The sequence below is a fragment of the Tasmannia lanceolata genome, unplaced genomic scaffold (assembly GCF_043159265.1).
Source record: "Tasmannia lanceolata isolate RefF3 unplaced genomic scaffold, GAP_Taslan_0.1 ptg000006l, whole genome shotgun sequence".
NCBI lineage: Eukaryota > Viridiplantae > Streptophyta > Magnoliopsida > Canellales > Winteraceae > Tasmannia > Tasmannia lanceolata.
This window is the reverse complement of record NW_027518683.1, coordinates 33,793,560-33,811,983: the sequence shown is the minus strand read 5'-3', so window position 1 is coordinate 33,811,983 and position 18,424 is coordinate 33,793,560. Positions and strand designations below refer to the sequence as shown.

At 38.8% G+C, this 18,424-nt stretch overlaps 1 protein-coding gene across 2 annotated transcripts in view; it reads left to right on the top strand.

Annotated features, from left to right (window-relative positions):
- The first annotated feature begins 10,564 nt into the window (after positions 1 to 10,564).
- Positions 10,565 to 18,424, top strand: part of NFXL2 (NF-X1-type zinc finger protein NFXL2) — an 86,168-nt gene continuing 78,308 nt past the window's right edge. For both annotated transcript variants that reach the window (XM_077383074.1, XM_077383073.1), the window contains exon 1: positions 10,565 to 11,763. In XM_077383074.1, coding sequence (XP_077239189.1) covers positions 10,597 to 11,763 — 1,167 coding nt within the window. In that variant the 5' untranslated portion in view covers positions 10,565 to 10,596. The remainder of the gene's footprint in view (positions 11,764 to 18,424) is intronic.

Below are 18,424 nucleotides of genomic sequence, written 5' to 3'. Positions count from 1 at the left end.
CCACGGAGATTAATCATTTCTATTTAAATCCACATTTGCAACTTAATATTTTATAAAGAGGGTTTCTTTTAAGTGGAAAAAACTTATTGCTATGCATGCATCTAAAACAAAACATCAAATGGAAATACATACATAAGAAAAAGAAAAAGAAATCATCCTTCACACATTCAAACCACGAAAAGTAAAACAACCACATCCATAAGCTTAATTTTGGCATCTTGGATTTATAGGGATTCTCCCACTAACCTTTTAAGAATTATCTAACAATTTTAGAGTTAGTTAGTCCCCATAATTCCATATTACCAAAATTAATGGTGAATTTTGGGTAACTATTCGCTATTCGTAATAGGAAAAATTCGCCGACCTCAAGGCGATTTTTCAAAGGTATTGGTAATGATATACTTCATCATATGAAGTATTTTAGATCAGTAAAAAACACGAAGAATGCGTCCGCCCTCCATTGAAATGATAGAATCGAGGTCCGCCATCATCTATAGCCTTCTTGAAGCATCATCATGTCCAAGTTCTCTTTGATTCTTCGATTGGCCACCTCAAGAGCGATTTTCTTTCTTCATTAATTCTGATGCAATATGAAAATAAACTACCCTAGTGTCCTACGCTATCCTAAATAATATGTACATCAAAAGAAATTCTCCTTGGGAAACCAGCTCTCCGCACAACTGCCCAGAGGAAGTACATAAACCAATAAAATCATTAATTATTACATTAGGGTTTTTTAATTGATACATTCCAACAGTATCAAACCATAAAAATAAATAACAAACATCCACAAATATTATCCATATGCATCTCATGCATGGAGAGAGGTTGATAATCCTTTTTGCCCAATTTTTACTAATAGAGATCAAATCTTGCTGAAATTAAATTAAATAATTTTTAATTTAGCCATAAAACTACTGACATCTAAATAAACATGATATAATCAATTCTTAATATGTCAAAAGTCACCACAAAAAATTTCACGTTAAAATGAAATCGTTTGAGCGAGAAAAGCTCAAAATAGTGGTTTTCGGGAACCCTATCAAAATAACATAATTTTCAAATATTTTAAGTGAGAGAAAAATTATTCAGACTACCATATTAGTTACTGATTATGCTTAGAATACACCCAAATAATGTTTGAAAATTTTAATCATGGGCTATAAATGTTTCTCACAACTTTGGGGCCATTCTGAAATAAAACAAGTAATTCCCAAAATAAAAATCAGTAAAAGACTGCACTTTTGGCATAACTTCTAAAAATCATATCTCCCAATCCGCTCTTCAGAGTTTGATGATACTTGATGCGTTGGACTCGTATTCGAGTCTACGTTTTAACCTTCAAGGTTGATCAGATCAAAAATCATATTGAGTAGATCAAAATTACAGATCTTTACACAACAGTCCATATGTTGATTAATTAATACTATAGAATAACAACCTCGGATATGCGGGATAGAACGTACATACTCACAGCGGATATACCGCATGATCTATCTTTGGTTAATTTAATCCTCTAATCTGAGCCCTAGTTGCTCTTATACCACTTGAAGAAAGGTTATCCCCTTCCGGCAAGATCGATATACGCAGAGGAATAAAAATCACATAGAACTTTAAAATTTTCTTTTCGATCTTGTAATTGCCCCAGATCATAGAGTATAGATTACTTAATTATGTTAATCAAACATAAAGAAATACCTCTTTGAAGATGAAATCAAGGAACCAGACTGCTTGATCTACTCCTCGAACGGTTGCGATCGTTCTGAACGCTGCGAACCCCGCAAGTTGAACCGATGGATTCTTTTTCTTTGCTCGGACTATTATGGATGCGAATAACTCTTATTCAACTCTTTAAGGTCTAATCTAATCAGTACCTTTGTTGTAGAGAGTAGAGAAATTGATTGGAAGCCTTTTTCGTTTAAATTATTTCAATTAGAAGAGAGAGATGGAAAATGATTTTCCAAGGAGGAGCAAGGGAGAACGAATTTTGGAGTATTCCTCAAATGAAAATTCATTCAGCCCTCTCTCATTTATGGAAAATAGAGTTATGGTCTTATAAATCCTTGTTTCTCTCTCCTAATTCCTATCCAATCGACAAACCAACTTGAATTGAGACTCCTTGAGTGAATGGGACTCTTCCAAACATCTAAGGATGTGTGGGGACACTCAAGATACATGAGAGAACGTGTATGTATGTCTCTCACCAGCCATTGTGGCCTTATCTCATAAGAGTAGGTGTTGGAAATAAATTGCTTGCTTTGTAGATCCTACAATTTAGCAATTCTTATCCAACAAGGAGTTTGAGTGCAACTCGAAGTCTTTGAGCAATTGTGACTCTTTTTCCCAGCTCTCCAACTGATTTGGGAATGTTGTGGGCCCCACAAACCTTATCCAAATGTGTAGTCATATCCCAATTCCCAATTCCTTTCCAATTCTGCAACTTTTGCAAAATCAGTTTGGGAATTACTATCCTCATTTGGATTACACATTATTATACTTATAATCAAATTAATAATACATAATAATGTATAATAATTAAATAATTAATTAATAATTTAATTAATTAATAACTCACATCCAATAGGAGTTATTTCGGCTCCAATTTGTCTTCGAAAAATTCTTTTACTGTCTCTTGTTACTTACTTAACAAAGACATGTGTATATACATATATCAACACACACACACACACGTATATATATATATATACTTAATTAATATCCACATTAATCTAATAGATCATATCCGTCCGTGCAATTACATAAAAAGCAGAATCCTAATATGTTTGGATGCTATAAGGTCATTCGATTTATGAGTGGGATCGTCGTAGGAATCCGACGGTTGATCCTGCAGAATCCTTATGGTGGGCCCCACTTTAATCTCGCCCTGTAGTTAAACTACACTCGCATTAGGTCAGTGGCCTCCATCGAGACGTAACCCTGAAGATGACGGTCAGATCATCTTACCCCCAATCACATCACGTATGTGCAAGTCCTTTCTTCGTAACTACATCTACTGAGTTGAGTCATACGGGAGGTGGATACCATTTTACCCCTTTGGCCCACTCTTGGTATACCCTTTTGGTGAAGCGATGTTTAGCCTCCAAATGCATTTATAAAATCCTTTGAAAATAATTCAATGTTTCATAAAACTTTCCAATAAACATTTTTTCAAATCCACCTGGCCAGGCTATTTAATAGGCCTACCAGTCTGACAAAATTATAGATGTCAATCCCTAAATTTTAGGACGAAGAATCCCTTGTTGAGTATCACTATTGGTCTCAAGGGTTTGTGTTAGCCCAAGGGTTCTCCATGGGTTCACTCAATCACCTTGTTTTGATGATTAACAAATGCAAATTGATTAGTCTTTTATGGACTAATTGTTTGCCTTGAGTGTTGTGCTATAGACAGGTAATTCACAGTCAAATCATACTTGCACACACCGTGTTGGCCTATGCTTGAAGATGAACCAACCAATGGACAAAGGAGATAGAGCATTCCTGGACAAATCACACCTTGGAGGATCCACCAAGGAGAAGCTCAACATCATCCATATCAAGCATTGAACATACAGAGAAGTTCATGAAGGCCAAAGCTGGAGGATCAAGAACCTAATGCAAAGGACCAAGGAGCTTGTACCACAACTTGAAGATGTCAAGCATGGAAGCTCAACCATAGAAGATCCTAGCTCAAGACAAGAGTTCAAGAGAGTGATAGAAAGGGTAGAATGTATTCCTATCTCTCTTGCATTTCCTCTTGTCAAGGCACATTGTTTTAAACCCCTAAAACTAGTGAAAAATCATATTTTCCAAAGAGACTACAACACACCCTTTGAGCCTAATTTGATTAGTGAATAACCATGTGGTGTTCCATCATTGTGGAACCCTCATGACATTCCATTTAACATGATAAATTTGAGTTCCAAAAGCCTAAAACAAAACAGCTCTAAAAATAGGAATATTTTGCTCTTCATAGGCTTCTCGGAGCTCCGAGTTCGGAACTCTGAGAGTTCTCTCGGAACTCCGAGAAATGGTCCAGGAGCATAATGTCATGCTCTGTCCATTTTCTCGGAACTCCGAGAAATGGTCCAGGAGCATAACATCACGCTCCGAGGATATTTCTCGGAACTCCGAGAATTCTCAGAACTCCGAGAACACTACGAACTCAAAAATTTATAGCGGTTGGAGGCCCAACGGCTAGTTGACTGTTTGACCTGAAAATTACTGTTTTGCCCCTAAAACGGTAATATTGTGTTGGGAACTTATATATACCCATTGTATGGGTTCAAGAGACTTGATGAACATGTTCCAACCTTAACAAACCCTAGAAACTTATTTGCAACCATTTTTGGGTTAATTGTTTTCACCAATCCCTTGTGCCTTGATTTGAGAAAATCATTTGAGATTGATTTAGGCTTAAACTTGTTTATTCTTGAGAGCATCCTTGGAGCTTCAACTTGTATTGTAGCCTACATAGAGGCAAAACTTTTATCTTCTTCTTCATTCGATCGGTGGCAAGGGCATTCGTGTTTAATTCCCTTTGGTGAAGCGCTTAGAATTCGGCGGAGAAGGAGAGTCATTGTAAAGGTGGAAGGCATCCTTATTTAATTCCCTTGGAGTGTAAAAGCCTTGGAGCCGGGCGTCGTGGAGGTCTCAATAGTGGAAATCCTCAAGTGCGACCTTGAGAAGAGTGGAGTAGGCCGTTGGCCGAACCACTATAAATCCTTGTGTCGCTTGCGTTGGTATTTCTCGATTTCTCACTCCCTCTATCACTCTCTTATTTGTGCTTGTCTTATTATTTAGAATTGAGTGAGTTAGCATTGCCATCAAACGTGAATATCTTTACATTGTTAATTAGCCCACTAAATCTCCTAATTAAGTTGGTTGTTTAAACAAGGGTTTTTTAAGCTTATATACATTTGTGAAAATTGGTTAAGCTTAACTAATTCAACTTAATTAACCAAGGGATAAAACTAGGGTGAAATTAGTAAAAACTTTCAAAAGGTAAAAGTTTTATAAACATCCTATTCACCCCCTCTCTAGGTTGCCAAACCAAGTCACTACTTGGATTTCAGTTTGCTCTAGGATATAGCTCTCTCCGAATGTGACTCTTAACTAGAATCACTATGAGATAGACTAAGACCCTAGAACGAGCCTACAGACGAAGATCCCTCAGGTCTAAGGACATGTGAAGGGTCCAGTCTGGAAGAACAACTTTATAATTTCTTGTCCACAAGTTGTTCTTTATTTGATCTGGTTCGGTTGCGTGATCCAATTGTCGCACCCACTCTTCTTGCTTATGGTCCACTACCCTGACGACCGAAATAAGTCACCTCACGACATGTGCATGTTGGCAAGACTTGTGCTAGTTTTATACAGAAAGAGATGTCCAGTCTCTTTCCTAACTAGGAACTATTAAGGCTTGCATAGAACCGAGATGCCATATCTCCTTGCTCCCTTGGATTTGTGAATCTTTTGAGCATGACATTTCTACTATTCTACCTAAGGATGAACATGTGAATAAAGAAGCACATCACACACATTCATAAATGTAAATACCCATTCATGTCATGAAATAAACCTTTATTAATTAATAAATGTCATTGTACTGGCTTTTCAAGGCATACACTCCAAGAGGGAATGCCCCTAAGAACGAAAAGTCATATGAACAAGGTGTATGATGAATTGTATAAAGAGTTGATGGAAAGAAACAAAAAGGACCTTGTAATCAAGAAGTTCATTGACTATATCCTAAGCAAAATAAAGAAATTAGAAAAGACATAAAGTAGCTCAAAATAAAGGAAAACAAACTGCTTGAATTAAACAAAAATTTAGAAATGAAGAACATTGAATTGAATGAAAATTTCAAGTTACTAAGTGAAGATGAAGAAGAACTTAGGGCTAGCTCATCCCTCCAAATGGATCGGTTTGAAGATAAGATAGGAGATGAAACTGGTGATGAAAAACTCTTTATGGAAAACCAAAGTCTACAAGAAGAAAAGGTTAAATATGTTCGTACTCATAAACATTCTTGTAGTTCTGTCTGTCCATCATTCACTAGTTCTTTATCTTGTGATTATTGTGGTGGATATGGACATTACAAGTCTAACTGTAGATTTAGATTTGTAAAATCTTGCAAGTTTGTAAGGATTAGAAAAGATTCATTGAATAGGACAAACTTGGTTGGACCCAAGTTAGTTTGGGTTATAAAACCCTTGAATCTTAATCATGATTATATCTTAGATTTAGGGGTTTGTGCTTAAATGTTATATCTTTAGATCTTGCATGCTAGATACCATGGACCTTGTTCATTGACTTGTATCTAGTTAGTATGTGCCTCAATGTTAAAATCATTAAAAAGGGGAGGGGGAGTTATTAGATACATTGTGCTTCTCTTGAGTGACATTTATGTATCTATGCCAAATTACTATACTAGATATAATATGTACTTAATCTTGATTAAAAATCATGTATCTAGTCATTATCCTTAATGATCATATCAATACATGTAAGTACGTAGATATAATTGATCTTCCCTTAATAGATCTTTATGTATCTATGTGTGTAGTATTTAATTTTCAAATTTTCTAAACAATTAAAGATTTCGAGTTTTAAGAATTTTGAGAATTCGAAGAATTTACGAATTTTGGATTTCTATTGAATTAATGATTTTTGAATTCTTAAGAAACATACTTGTCAGTCCAAGGTTCCCCATGCGTTCAACTAATCACCTTTGCCTTGATGTTTTGATGCTAGCAAACCCAAATTGATTAGTCTTTATGGACTAATGTGTTGCTTTGTAGTATTATGCCTTAGACAGAAAAGTCACATGTCAATCCAATGTCATCACATCTAGCAAACATCATCCTTGGAAGATGTTCAAATCAATGGCTCAAGTTGAAGATGCCTTACAAAATGCCAAGAGGAGCTTGAAGATGAACAATTGTTGGTGACCTTCTCAATCAATTAAAGTGAAGAACATTCAAGAAGAGAAGTCACATGGACCAAAGCTACATCAAGTTTTCACCTACAAGCCCAAAGCCCAAAGAAGATGTTGAAGCCAATGCAATCAAGGAGCTAGGTAATTTACATTTTATAAATTGTATTAGAGATCTTTTTTCCAAAGTATTTTTCAAACCATTTTAAACCACCCTTGAGACCTAATGGTATTTCATTGAAAACATCACTTACAAGTTTCAAGACATGTTTTCAAACCTTGTACAAAAGTCCAAAGACCATGGCCCAAAGCCCTAGAAATTTCAAAAGCAAAACCTTTCCGAACGCAAGGCCGGTCGACCAGGGCAGCCCGGGCGCCCTCGGTATGGGATGCTAAAATCCAGTGCACGAACAGAAGGCTTGTAGAATCGAGTTCTGGAAAATCCAGAACCCATCCAGTATGGTAAGAGTGAGCGACCGCTGCGGTTCAGTCGACCACGTATTGGGGTAGTGGCGGGAGACTGCCATAACCGTGTCGAATGCAAGTTGTCGGGATTCAAAAATAAAAAGGTTCAGCGAACCAGGAGCGGTCGACCAACCCTCTGTAGTTGCGTGGAAAAAGAGCCATTGGGGCTCAAACGGCTAGTTTTTCTTTTGACCGTTTTATTTTATTTTATGCCCAAACTACCTCCAAACGGTTATGAATCACATTAGGTTGTGTGTGTGTGTGTGTGTGAGAGAGAGAGAGAGAGAGAGAGAGAGAGAGAGAGAGAGAGAGAGAGAGAGAGATTTCAACATTTAACAACTTTTGGACCTATTGAAAAATCTCATTTGAGCTGAAACTTTCAAATCGCATTGATGTCTTCAAAGAGCTTGATTTTGCACATCCTTTTGAAGAAGATCTCCATTAGGCTTCATTGTATTTTGTATTTGGAGAGATTTGTGAGGTTAAGAGTTGTATCGACCTTCAAGAAGCTAAAAGAGTGTTCTTCATTGCATGGTTTTAAATTTTGGTTTCAGTACTGATTTTGGAGCCCACCGAAATCGAAATTTCGACCTAAATTTCAAAATTTCAGCTGAAATCCGGCTAAATGATAAAATATTATTTTATTCAATTTTGAAATTTTTGGTTGAGATTTTGGTGAAATATTAAATTCATTAAAAAAAACAGGTTTTAGGGTGAAATTTAAGAATTTCAAATGAAATTTCGGAAAAAACAAAATTTCGACCGAAATTCTGAAATTTCGGACAAACTAAAATACTATTTCAGGTTTTTGTGATTTCAGTGTTGGTCTCGACCGAAATCCGAAATTTCGATCCAAAATCCAAAATTTTGGTCAAAATTTAAAACCATGCTTCATTGTTTGTATTCAAGAGGGTCTTCAATTCGGCTCGTTGAAGAAAGGTGAATCCGGATTTTTAGTGAGAAGGGTTGTTCCCTTGAAGTGTTGAGGTGAAGATTGTAATGGCTTGGGATCCGGCTTTAGCGGAGATCCATTTTAGCGGAGAAATTCCCATGGAAAACGAAACTTGGAGAGTGGAGTAGCTCCTTGAGGTTAAGGGACCGAACCATTATAAATCGCCGTGTGGTCTCTTATTCTCTTCACTCTTCTTCTTCATTTTTCTATTGGTGATTGGTAACATTTATTCTTTTCTTTGTTTTGGATTACTTTGAACAAGGGTTAAGTAATATAACTTATAATCTTACACTCCCTTGATATTAGCTTAAATTTTTAATTGCCCAATTCACCCCCCTCTTGGGTTGCCCATTAGGATTTCACTACTGACTTTGAAATTCCTAAAGAGACCTAATGAATTTGAATTTTTAAAAGAGCCCTAATGATTTCAAATTTTCCTAAGAGAGCTACTGAATTCGATTTTTTCAAGTAACTTACTGATTTTGAATTTTTCAAGGACACCTAATGACTTCAACTTCCTGAAAGACCTTCGATTTTTCTAAAAGACCTACATTAATTTGATTTTTCTTAGAGGGTCTAAAAGCCCCAGACATGGAGTGGTTTCCTTTTATAGGCGAAGTTCCGTGTTCTTGGACGTGATATCATAGTGACATGACACTGTGTTAATCGCTATAGCCGCAGGCCATGCATGTATGATTATGGGAAAGTGATGTGAGAAGACGTGCAATTTGTGTTGTCTCAGGTGATGACAACTTGGCAGCTGACAGATATAGGATCTTGTACGATGGAAGCTGTATCTTCTTACAACCACTGGAAATGATAGTAGTGGAGAGTGACAAGACATTGTGCGGTCTCCTGGGGCGATGGATGTGGTTCTTGAAGTAGTTGAATTCATGAGGAGCACGCTTGCAGGAGAGCGGGACTTACGAAGAATCACCTGGATTGGGGCCTTCGGCTCTGAGGGGTCTTTGTTTAGCCGGATACCCAACTCTATGAGGGCATAGGGACTAGCCAAGGGGTCCTCCTCGCCTTGTGCGGGAGCCACCAGGCCACAGATCTGATGAAATTTGATGCCCCCTTCCCCCCCCCCCCCCACACCACCACACACTCACACACACACCAACTTCCAGATAGAAAATCACGGCCTCATTTAGGGCGATGCACTCCCCCCTGCATTAGGCGCATGCTCCCTTATAGCGTGATTTGACGTGAAAAGTGGGCAACTTTAACGCTTTTTGACGTCAAATCATGCTATAAAGGGACCGTGCACGTAATGTAAGGGGAGTGAAAATATCATCTCTGCCTCATTTAATCGTCACTTCCCACTTAAATAAGAGTCCTAACTCAATCTCTTTACTAAACACAGAATACGAAGCCTACACAAATCCATCTCTTAAGTCCTGACTAGATACAAATACATCACCTAACGAGTTAATAGCAGACAAAAAGATGAATTATAAGCAAGTGATAAAAACATAAGGGGATTTGCTAGGGTCCATCGCAAAAGGCATTTCGCAGCTGGTCTGTCTCATGACTAGGGGTGTTCATTATTTGGTTTTAACTGAATAACCGAACCAAACCAAACCGAATTGATTCAGTCGGTTCGGTTTTTTGCTAATTCGGTTCGGTTTCGGTTGTTATTTTTGGTTAATTCGGTTATTCGGTTTCGGTTATCTCAGGAAAAAAATCCAGTTAACCGAATAACCGAAATTAACAAAAAATAAACATTATTTTTTCAAAAAATAGTGTATGGGCACTCCGTAGGATAATCCAAACTGTCCATTTGATTGATCACAACTTCAATAGGTTGTGCCTAAAAAACCGTTTCGATAGATTGATCATAGCTCTTTAATCAAACTGTCCAAATATATATATATTTTTGTCTTTTTCTATCACTATAACTGAATTACCGAATTTTTAATCGGTTCGGTTTTCGTAAAATTCGGTTCGATTTCGATTTCCGAAACTTGATAACCAAAATTATTTCGTTTATCAAATTTCGGTTATTTCGGTTCAGTTATAACTGATTGAACACCCCTAGTCATGTCGGACCAGCCACCTCGTGAATGACTTTTGTCTCCATTCACGAGTGGTGGTGTGACCTGAGATTTTTACGATGGGCGCTAGCGATTCCCAAACAAAAGACCGCAGATTATTATTTTTTGATCGGTAACCACAGAGTACTTAATAAACCGTATTCGCATCAATCTCATTCGACTAGAACTTAAAAACCCAAAGAAAAGGAATGGCCTCTTCCTCTGTTCCTCCTTCATTCCCTCCATTGCCAACGACAAAACCAAACAATTCCCCATCTTCTCCATCTTCTTCCTGCTCAGACGAAGACGAATACTCTTCGGACGAGAACCACAACGGAGTAGAAACAAGAAAAAGATCCGAAATCAACCTCGACGACACTATCTTCCAAGCCTTCATCCAAATCTCAGGCCACTCTTCTCCCGACCTCTCCAAAATCCGATCCTTCCTCGCCTCTATCCAAACCCCAGGCGCCCTCTCCTGCCTCATCTGTCTCGAAAGAATCCGCCCTTCCCACCCAGTCTGGTCCTGCTCCTCCGGCTGTCACGCCATCTTCCACCTCCTCTGCATCCAAAGCTGGGCCCGCCAAGCCTCCAATCTCGCCTCCGCAACTCGCATATCCCGCCCTTCTGTATCCGACAATTGGCACTGCCCTAAGTGTAGACTCCACTACCCCAAAACCCTAATTCCCCGTCTCTATTTCTGCTTCTGTGGAAAGGTCGAAAAGCCTAGATCTGACCCTTGGATCCTTCCCCATTCGTGTGGAGAGATCTGTGGCCGCCCTTTGTCCTCCAATTGCGGTCATGAATGCCTGCTCTTGTGCCATCCTGGCCCCTGCCCGCCCTGCCCGAAACTCGTCAAGAGCCATTGCTTTTGTGGGTCTGTCCAGGATGTACGAAGATGTGGGGCAAAGAGTTTTTCCTGTACCGGTACCTGTTCGAAATTCTTAGCTTGTGGCATTCATCATTGTTCGCAGAAATGCCATGAAGGGCCTTGTCCTCCTTGTAGAGAGAAGGGGGTTTATAGCTGTCAATGTGGGAGGACTAATGAGGAGAGGGAATGTTATAATTGCGAATTCCATTGTGAGAGGGAGTGTGGTAGAATGCTTAGTTGTGGGAAGCATGTTTGTGGTAAGGGATGCCATTCTGGTATTTGTGGGGAGTGTCCTCTTAAAGGGAAGAGATATTGTCCTTGTGGAAAGGTTGAACACAAGGGGGTGTCTTGTGATGTTGCTGTGCCCACGTGCGGCTCGACTTGTGAGAAAATGCTGAGTTGCGGGCTCCACAGATGCCCGGAGCGTTGCCACCGTGGTCCTTGCGTCGAGACATGTAGAATTGTTGTCGCTAAGTCTTGCCGGTGTGGGAGCTTGAAGAAAGAGGTAAGAGTTGAAGTGTTTGCTAGTGAATTGGACTTGTTTCTAGTTCTTAGAAAGGTTAGAAGATTAGTGCTGCTTTTTATGGGCTTCTCAGATGTTAGCTTGAATCCATCTTTGATGATAAGTAATGGGTATTGGAGTGAACTTTCTTTTCTTTCATGATCTACCATGAATTAATTGTTTAACTTTACGCAATGTTTTGTTGCTCTGCTTTATTGAAGCCAAGAGTCTGACATATGTTGGCTGACATGGAGCATTGGCTCGATTGTGATTCCTTGTTGCCAATTTGGAAGACAACAATTCTTGATGTAAATCCATTTTGATAAGTTTACCCCCATTCATGGTTAATAGTGTCTTAGTGTGCTGAATTTATGATTATTCGTGCATAGTGATCTGCCATGGCGGGAGATCGTCTGTTGGATTGTGAAATATGTGTAGATATCCTTCACATTTGTGTTTGGTTAGATACAATTATTATTTCTGAAGAACATTTAGTTTTTTGAGATTCTTAGTAGTTAAAAATGCCATGATTAATGTTCAAGAATTTTTTTTTTAATTCTCAAAAAAAAAATTCTTGAACATTAATCATGGCATTTTTGTATTGCCATTACTAAACTAGTTTTGGTATAAAAATGGAATTTCATAAGTATATATGTGGAAGTGGAAAACTTGAAATTATCAAAAGAACTGTATGTATGATCCAAAGAAAGTTACCATTCAAAAAAAATAAAAATGATCCAAAGGAAGTTGTCATTCATGTGGAAAACATGGTCAATTTAACTCCAAAGTGCCCCAATAACAATGACTTCACCAAAATTGAAGGCCTAACGTTATTATGATGATCATCGGCATGATGGTATCTAATCACGAAGGAAAAAAAATGGTTCATCGACTTGGCTGCAATGCAACATTTGGGAAAATCCAAAGATGGCTTCATTGATCTTAAAAAGACCCGGATAGCATTTTGATGATATGTCCAACTTGTAGGGCTACCCAAGCAATCGGAGATGAAATAGAGAAGCAGAAAAAAAGAAGTAAAATAGGAAAGAGTAGAGGGGAGATGGAGTTCGTGAGGCCAAATTTGGACTTCATGAAATTGGTCTAGACCTACATTCTTTAGTGGGGTTGGGAGCTACAAAGTTTCTTTTTGTTTTTAACTTTTTTAGAGATACTGTGTTATTTGATTTTTGATTATATTTAGGTTTAAAATGGTTGAAGGAGAAGCAAGCATATGACATGTTGGCTATCCTTCTTTAATTCTTTTGTTTTTTCAGTTATGAAGTACGTGTAAGAAAAGTGTCAGTTTTGGAAATGATTACTTTTGTCCAATATGGAGTAGTCATGTCATGATTTTTAGTTTTGAAAGTGACTAGTTTTCTCCAATATGGAGAAGTCATGTCATGGTTTTCTCCTATCTTATTTGAGTTGGAGTTGGGCATACGACTGAGTGGTTGAGGCTTTGTTTCTAACCTTGAGGCTAAGGTCGTAGTTTCAATCTTTACTCAATGTAAGATACAAAGCCGCAACTATTTAGCTAGCTTCTCACCCAAAACTCTTTTAAGCCATTCAAAATATTTTTTCCTCCTATCTTATTTGAATTCTCTTACTTTTTGAGCCATAAGGAAAATCTTATCCTTCAAGGGCTAGAATCACATGATGTGGTTGTTGGTGATTAGAGTTTGGTTTAAGGTTTAGGAGAGTAATTGAACTTGTTTTGTAGGAAATGTTAGGCTTTTTAGATGATTGCAAAATATTGGAGTGATTTCTTTGTTTGGTGTGAATTTCTCACTTTTGCATGTTAAGTTCTCCTCATTCTTGTGGGCTTTCTTTGATTTGTGATGGATCTTTCCTTTTCATGTTTTCGTATATCATGGATATGGTTTGCGGATTCATCGTAATTGGGTTCCATCGAGTCCAATGTCCTAATCTCAGAATTTGCTTCCTAAAAGTCTTAATGCTATCACAATGGTTAGAGAATTTTTCTTACAAAGTCAATCAAATCTCCTTTGACTCTCCCGAGTACTTGATCGTGTTAACCAAGTACGTGGTTGCATTCACCGATTACTCGCCACATCAACTGAGTACTTGGCCGTGTCGCTCTGAGTCGATTAGGTTTTGCTTTGGCCGTCTTTTGACCCGCATTTGCATTTTGAGAAACTCGGCACAAAGTTCTAAAAGTTTTCTCCGGCGTGGTATTGAGCAACTCTTCGTCAAAAGTAGTTCGTAGCATTAAAATGTCTCTTACCTCGAACATTTCATTAAAATCCCCGTACAATTTTTTTCATCTTCAACTTCAACATGGTCGTCACAAATTGGTATGGCTTCTTCAAATGATACTTCTTTTCCCTCCTTGGCATCATCATCATCATTATTATAAACATCTCAAATTAATGGACAATCATATGATACGTGCATCTCCATATTAATTTCTTTTTGAAGAGACGGTAAAGAACAAAGATGGTATAGCACAAAGAAAAACAAAAAGCATAGAGATCTAGATGCATCAAAAGATACTCCCCTTAAGGAGGGAGAAAATCGTAAATAGTTAAGCTATGGCTTCCAACACCCATTCGCGTTAATCGATCTGCGTCATTGTTTGCCGACCTCCTCACATACTGGAATATGGTTGGATTACCCGTCACTCGATAAAGGATTTTGTCAGTCATATGCACAATTCGCCACGATGAAGGATGTTTCTCGTCTAGGCATTGATTATGTTGAGTGCCCCTCCACAATTAATGGTGCAAACCTAAGGATTCACAGGTTATTCTGGTTAACCTTTTGTAGCTTATTGGGTTAATTTTCATATAAAATAGCACGACCAGTCCAAATTTCAAATTAAGTGTTCGAAAAGCTAATCAATTCACCTTTAGAGTTTTACTTTAAAGTTATTACTTAAATAAGTTTCATCAAAGCTCCCAAATCTGTCCAAGGATGAAATTTTCCACAACATCCATACCAAAAAGGTAGCAACAGAGATAAATGTGGGCGGCAATAAATAAATGTGGGCGACAATAAATAAATGTGGGCGGTAATAAATATAGTAGTCTGGATATGATATGAAAGTAAAGAAAAGGACAAATCTAGGGCCTAAAATAACTACATATCTAGAGAATGTATGCAAAGATAACAGTCCTACGCGTATTAGTAACTCAAGCGAGGGTTTAATATGGCTAAAATAGTGGTAGGAAGGACCACACCCAGGTAAGCCAGCACATCATCCTCGAATCTCATGTACTGGAGGCCCAATAGGGTGGTGGAGAAGCCCGGAAGCTTCGATCAGTTCCAAGATATCAGCAGTTAGCGATATATCAATCCTGAGTTAAAGTAAATGAGTGGAGTATGCCCTTGCAACACCCAAACATTAATGTTGTAAGTGGGCTATGAAACTGCAGCAAAAGATAGCAAAAGATACCAGATTAGGGGAAAATAAGAGATGTAACATCCCTAACCAGCAAGATGAGTCACAAAAAGAAAGGAGGGGAAGTAAACAAGCAAAGAGTAAAGAAGGGAGATGAGAGGGCTGTAACCGGTATAGTTTCAGCCTAAGGAAGGAGGGTATGACAAAGATGATGCAAGAGAGCGTGGAAGGAGGAGAAGGGACTGTTGGGTGTGGTCTATGGACATAGCAGGCTGGCCGACAGTCCTTGGGTAGCAAGGATCTGCAGGGATGTAGTTAGGGAGAGGGGTGGTAAACGATGAAAGAAGGAAGGTGAAGAAAGGGGTTGATGGGAAAAGGAAGGGGAAGAAGGGGAGTCACGACTGGGGACTGCAGTCTAGGTGAAGAAACTGAGAATAGAGTAGGGGAGAAAGAAGAGGGAAGAAGAAAGAGGAGAGAAGGGGATAAGAAGAAAGGAAGGGGAAGAAGAGGAGGAAGAATTAGAGGAGAAGAATAAAGGAAGAAGAGGAAAGATATCACCTTGGGTCAAAAAGGGGGACGAGAAATCGCCCCTTGCGGCAAGGAGATTCTCTCCTATTCATGAAAATCGTGAGTGGTGGTGGGGTGGGGGGCGGCGGGGGGCACGACCAAAGTTTTGGCTCCTCTCTCCTTGGGCCTCTTTATATAGAGGTTTTAATGAAAGGGTGGGTCTACCTTAATAGGCAGTAAGATTTAACTTTTATTACATAATGGCTTAGATACCCCTACTGAATGACAAAAGAAAACTACTCACTTAAGGGTAATATGGTCAAGCTATGAGAATGAACCATGATGACGTGATGTGGACAAGCCCCACATCTAGGTTCTAAAATAGTAACAAACTAAAATAGAAAGTATACAGAATTTGGAAATTGGCCTAAGTCACCAAAATAGAAACTAGCAAAAGAAATAGAAAGTCTCTAAAATGATGGGTGATCAAGGATAAATCACATCAGTTCTACCTGAGTGGGAAGAATTCAGGAAGAACTCGACTCTATCTTTACTCTATAACGCACTGGAATCGATCCTGTCGGAGTCTGCTCAACTTAGCTTCATCAATCCAGGTAATTCAGCTTCATCAACCTAGGTCCAGCCGGTCAACGATCGATCTTGCCAACAAACAAGGCAATGTTGATGTGATCCGCAACGGGTGTCTTTCTTTCCGATGTCTATAATATCATAGATTTGGTCTTTTGTGCAAGAGCTTTCTTTGAATAGTAAGGTGGCAATGTCATCCGGCTATATGTTTCTTCGTGAAATAGTTATAGGTCGGCAATGTTGAAAACAAGAGAATTCGAGATATCCTCAAGGAGAATAAGCAGCCACTCATATAGACCCTCACGAGTCTTGAAGGCGGTCTTCCATTCATCACCAGACCTTTTTCTAATATGATGATACCCACTTTTAAGATCAATTTTGGAGAGCAAGTAGGCACCACTCAACATGTCTAATGTGTCATTAAGCCTACGTATGGGAAACCTTTACTTGATGGTTATCTTGTTGATGACTTCATGGAACGGCTACCAATGACAATTTTCCAGTCCCATCTTTCTTAAGAGGGCAAGAACTGCGCATTGACTTGTGCTATCTTAGATATATCACTTCTCCAACAAGTCTTAGACTTGTTGATGTAGCTCGTGCTCGGTAGGGCTCATATGGTAGTGTGGTGAATGTGGTAAGCTAGATCTATAGTGCTGGATGTGGAGGGAGTCCATAAGGTAGATCGTGAGGAATGAGGTCACTTAACTCCAACAATGACTATATATGGGGAAGTACACTGGGACTTCTAGATGCTTCTTTATCGATGAGGAATAAAACTTTCTTTGTTTCTTTGCAAGCGTACTTAAACTTGGATGGATTAAGGAATATGCCAACTCCTTACGCTTGGGTGTAACACCCCTTTTCACCATAGCATGGGGTGTCGACACATCCCTAGATGACCTAGGAGGATCCTTCACAGGATTTAACTTTATGTGAATGCCTATCTTTCACAAAGGAGTACATATTTTTCTCCCCATCGTGGGTGGTCTTTCGATCATACTACCAAGGGTGATCCAGCAAGATATGACACACCTCGAGAGGAGCCACATCGCACCAAACTGCTTCTTTGTAAACGTTTCAAATGGAAAAGTTCACAAGAAAGCGCAATGTAACGGGCACTTTGGCTCCTCCTTTGAACCGTGCGATGTTGTGCGGTCAATGAATCATTTCTTTCTTCAACTTTAATCTGTCGACCATCAACTAGGAGACCAAGTTTTCCGTACATCCACTATTAATAATGATGGTGCAAAGCTTCCCTCCATATGTACACATGATATGGAAGATGTTGCTTCACAAACATCGTTCAGGTTCTGACACGTTGTGGAGACATCATGACCCTATGATGACAACTACGGCCTGTTCATGGTTTCTGTCAAGGATAACCTCTTTGTGCTCCATTCCTCAAGTTGAGCACTACGATCGAGGGGGTCTACTTCGTCTTTAAGATCATTTTCATCCTCTTCATTGACTTGTTCTGCTAAAGTGTTATGAAGATTGAATGTTATACATGGACTGTCAGATGACCTATAACCTGGTTCACCACATTTGAGTATTTGACATGGTTTTAAATTTCGGTCCGAAATTTTGGGTTTCGGTGGAGACCGAAACCGAAATGGCACTTACCCGAAATAGGTAATTATTTCGTACGAAATTTCGGTCGAAATTTTAGGAATTTCGACCATTATTTTAGTTTTTTTAATTATTTTATAATTATCCCGAAATTTCGATCATCAGGGGTTTCGTTAACAAATAAAATATAGTTTTTATTAAGTCACAGGATTCGAGCGAAATTTCGAAATTTTGATTTTTGTGGGGCTTGAAACCGGTAACAAAACCAAAATTTAAAACCTTGGTATTTGAATGTAGTGGTATGTGGTTTTAGCCCTAAAAGTCCACTGCCCGCCTTGGTTCACCAATAGATGGTCACGCGACTGTACTCTTAGGTAGAAGAGTAGGGAATTGTTGACTGACTGGGAGCCCTCTATTGGATGAGTCAGGAGGGTTTGGTTCATCGTCTTGCCTCTGAGATCACTGGGACTGTTTCTCGGCTTTCAGTTGCGGTCAAAAGGTGTCATCCACCTTGAGCAGAGTATAAAGGGATTCTAACTCTTTTATTTGATATCGAATCCCATGAATGAATTGAGCAATAGTATTGGGCAGTAGCATCGAGCAATAGCATCGAGTAGTAGCCTGTTCATCATCCTC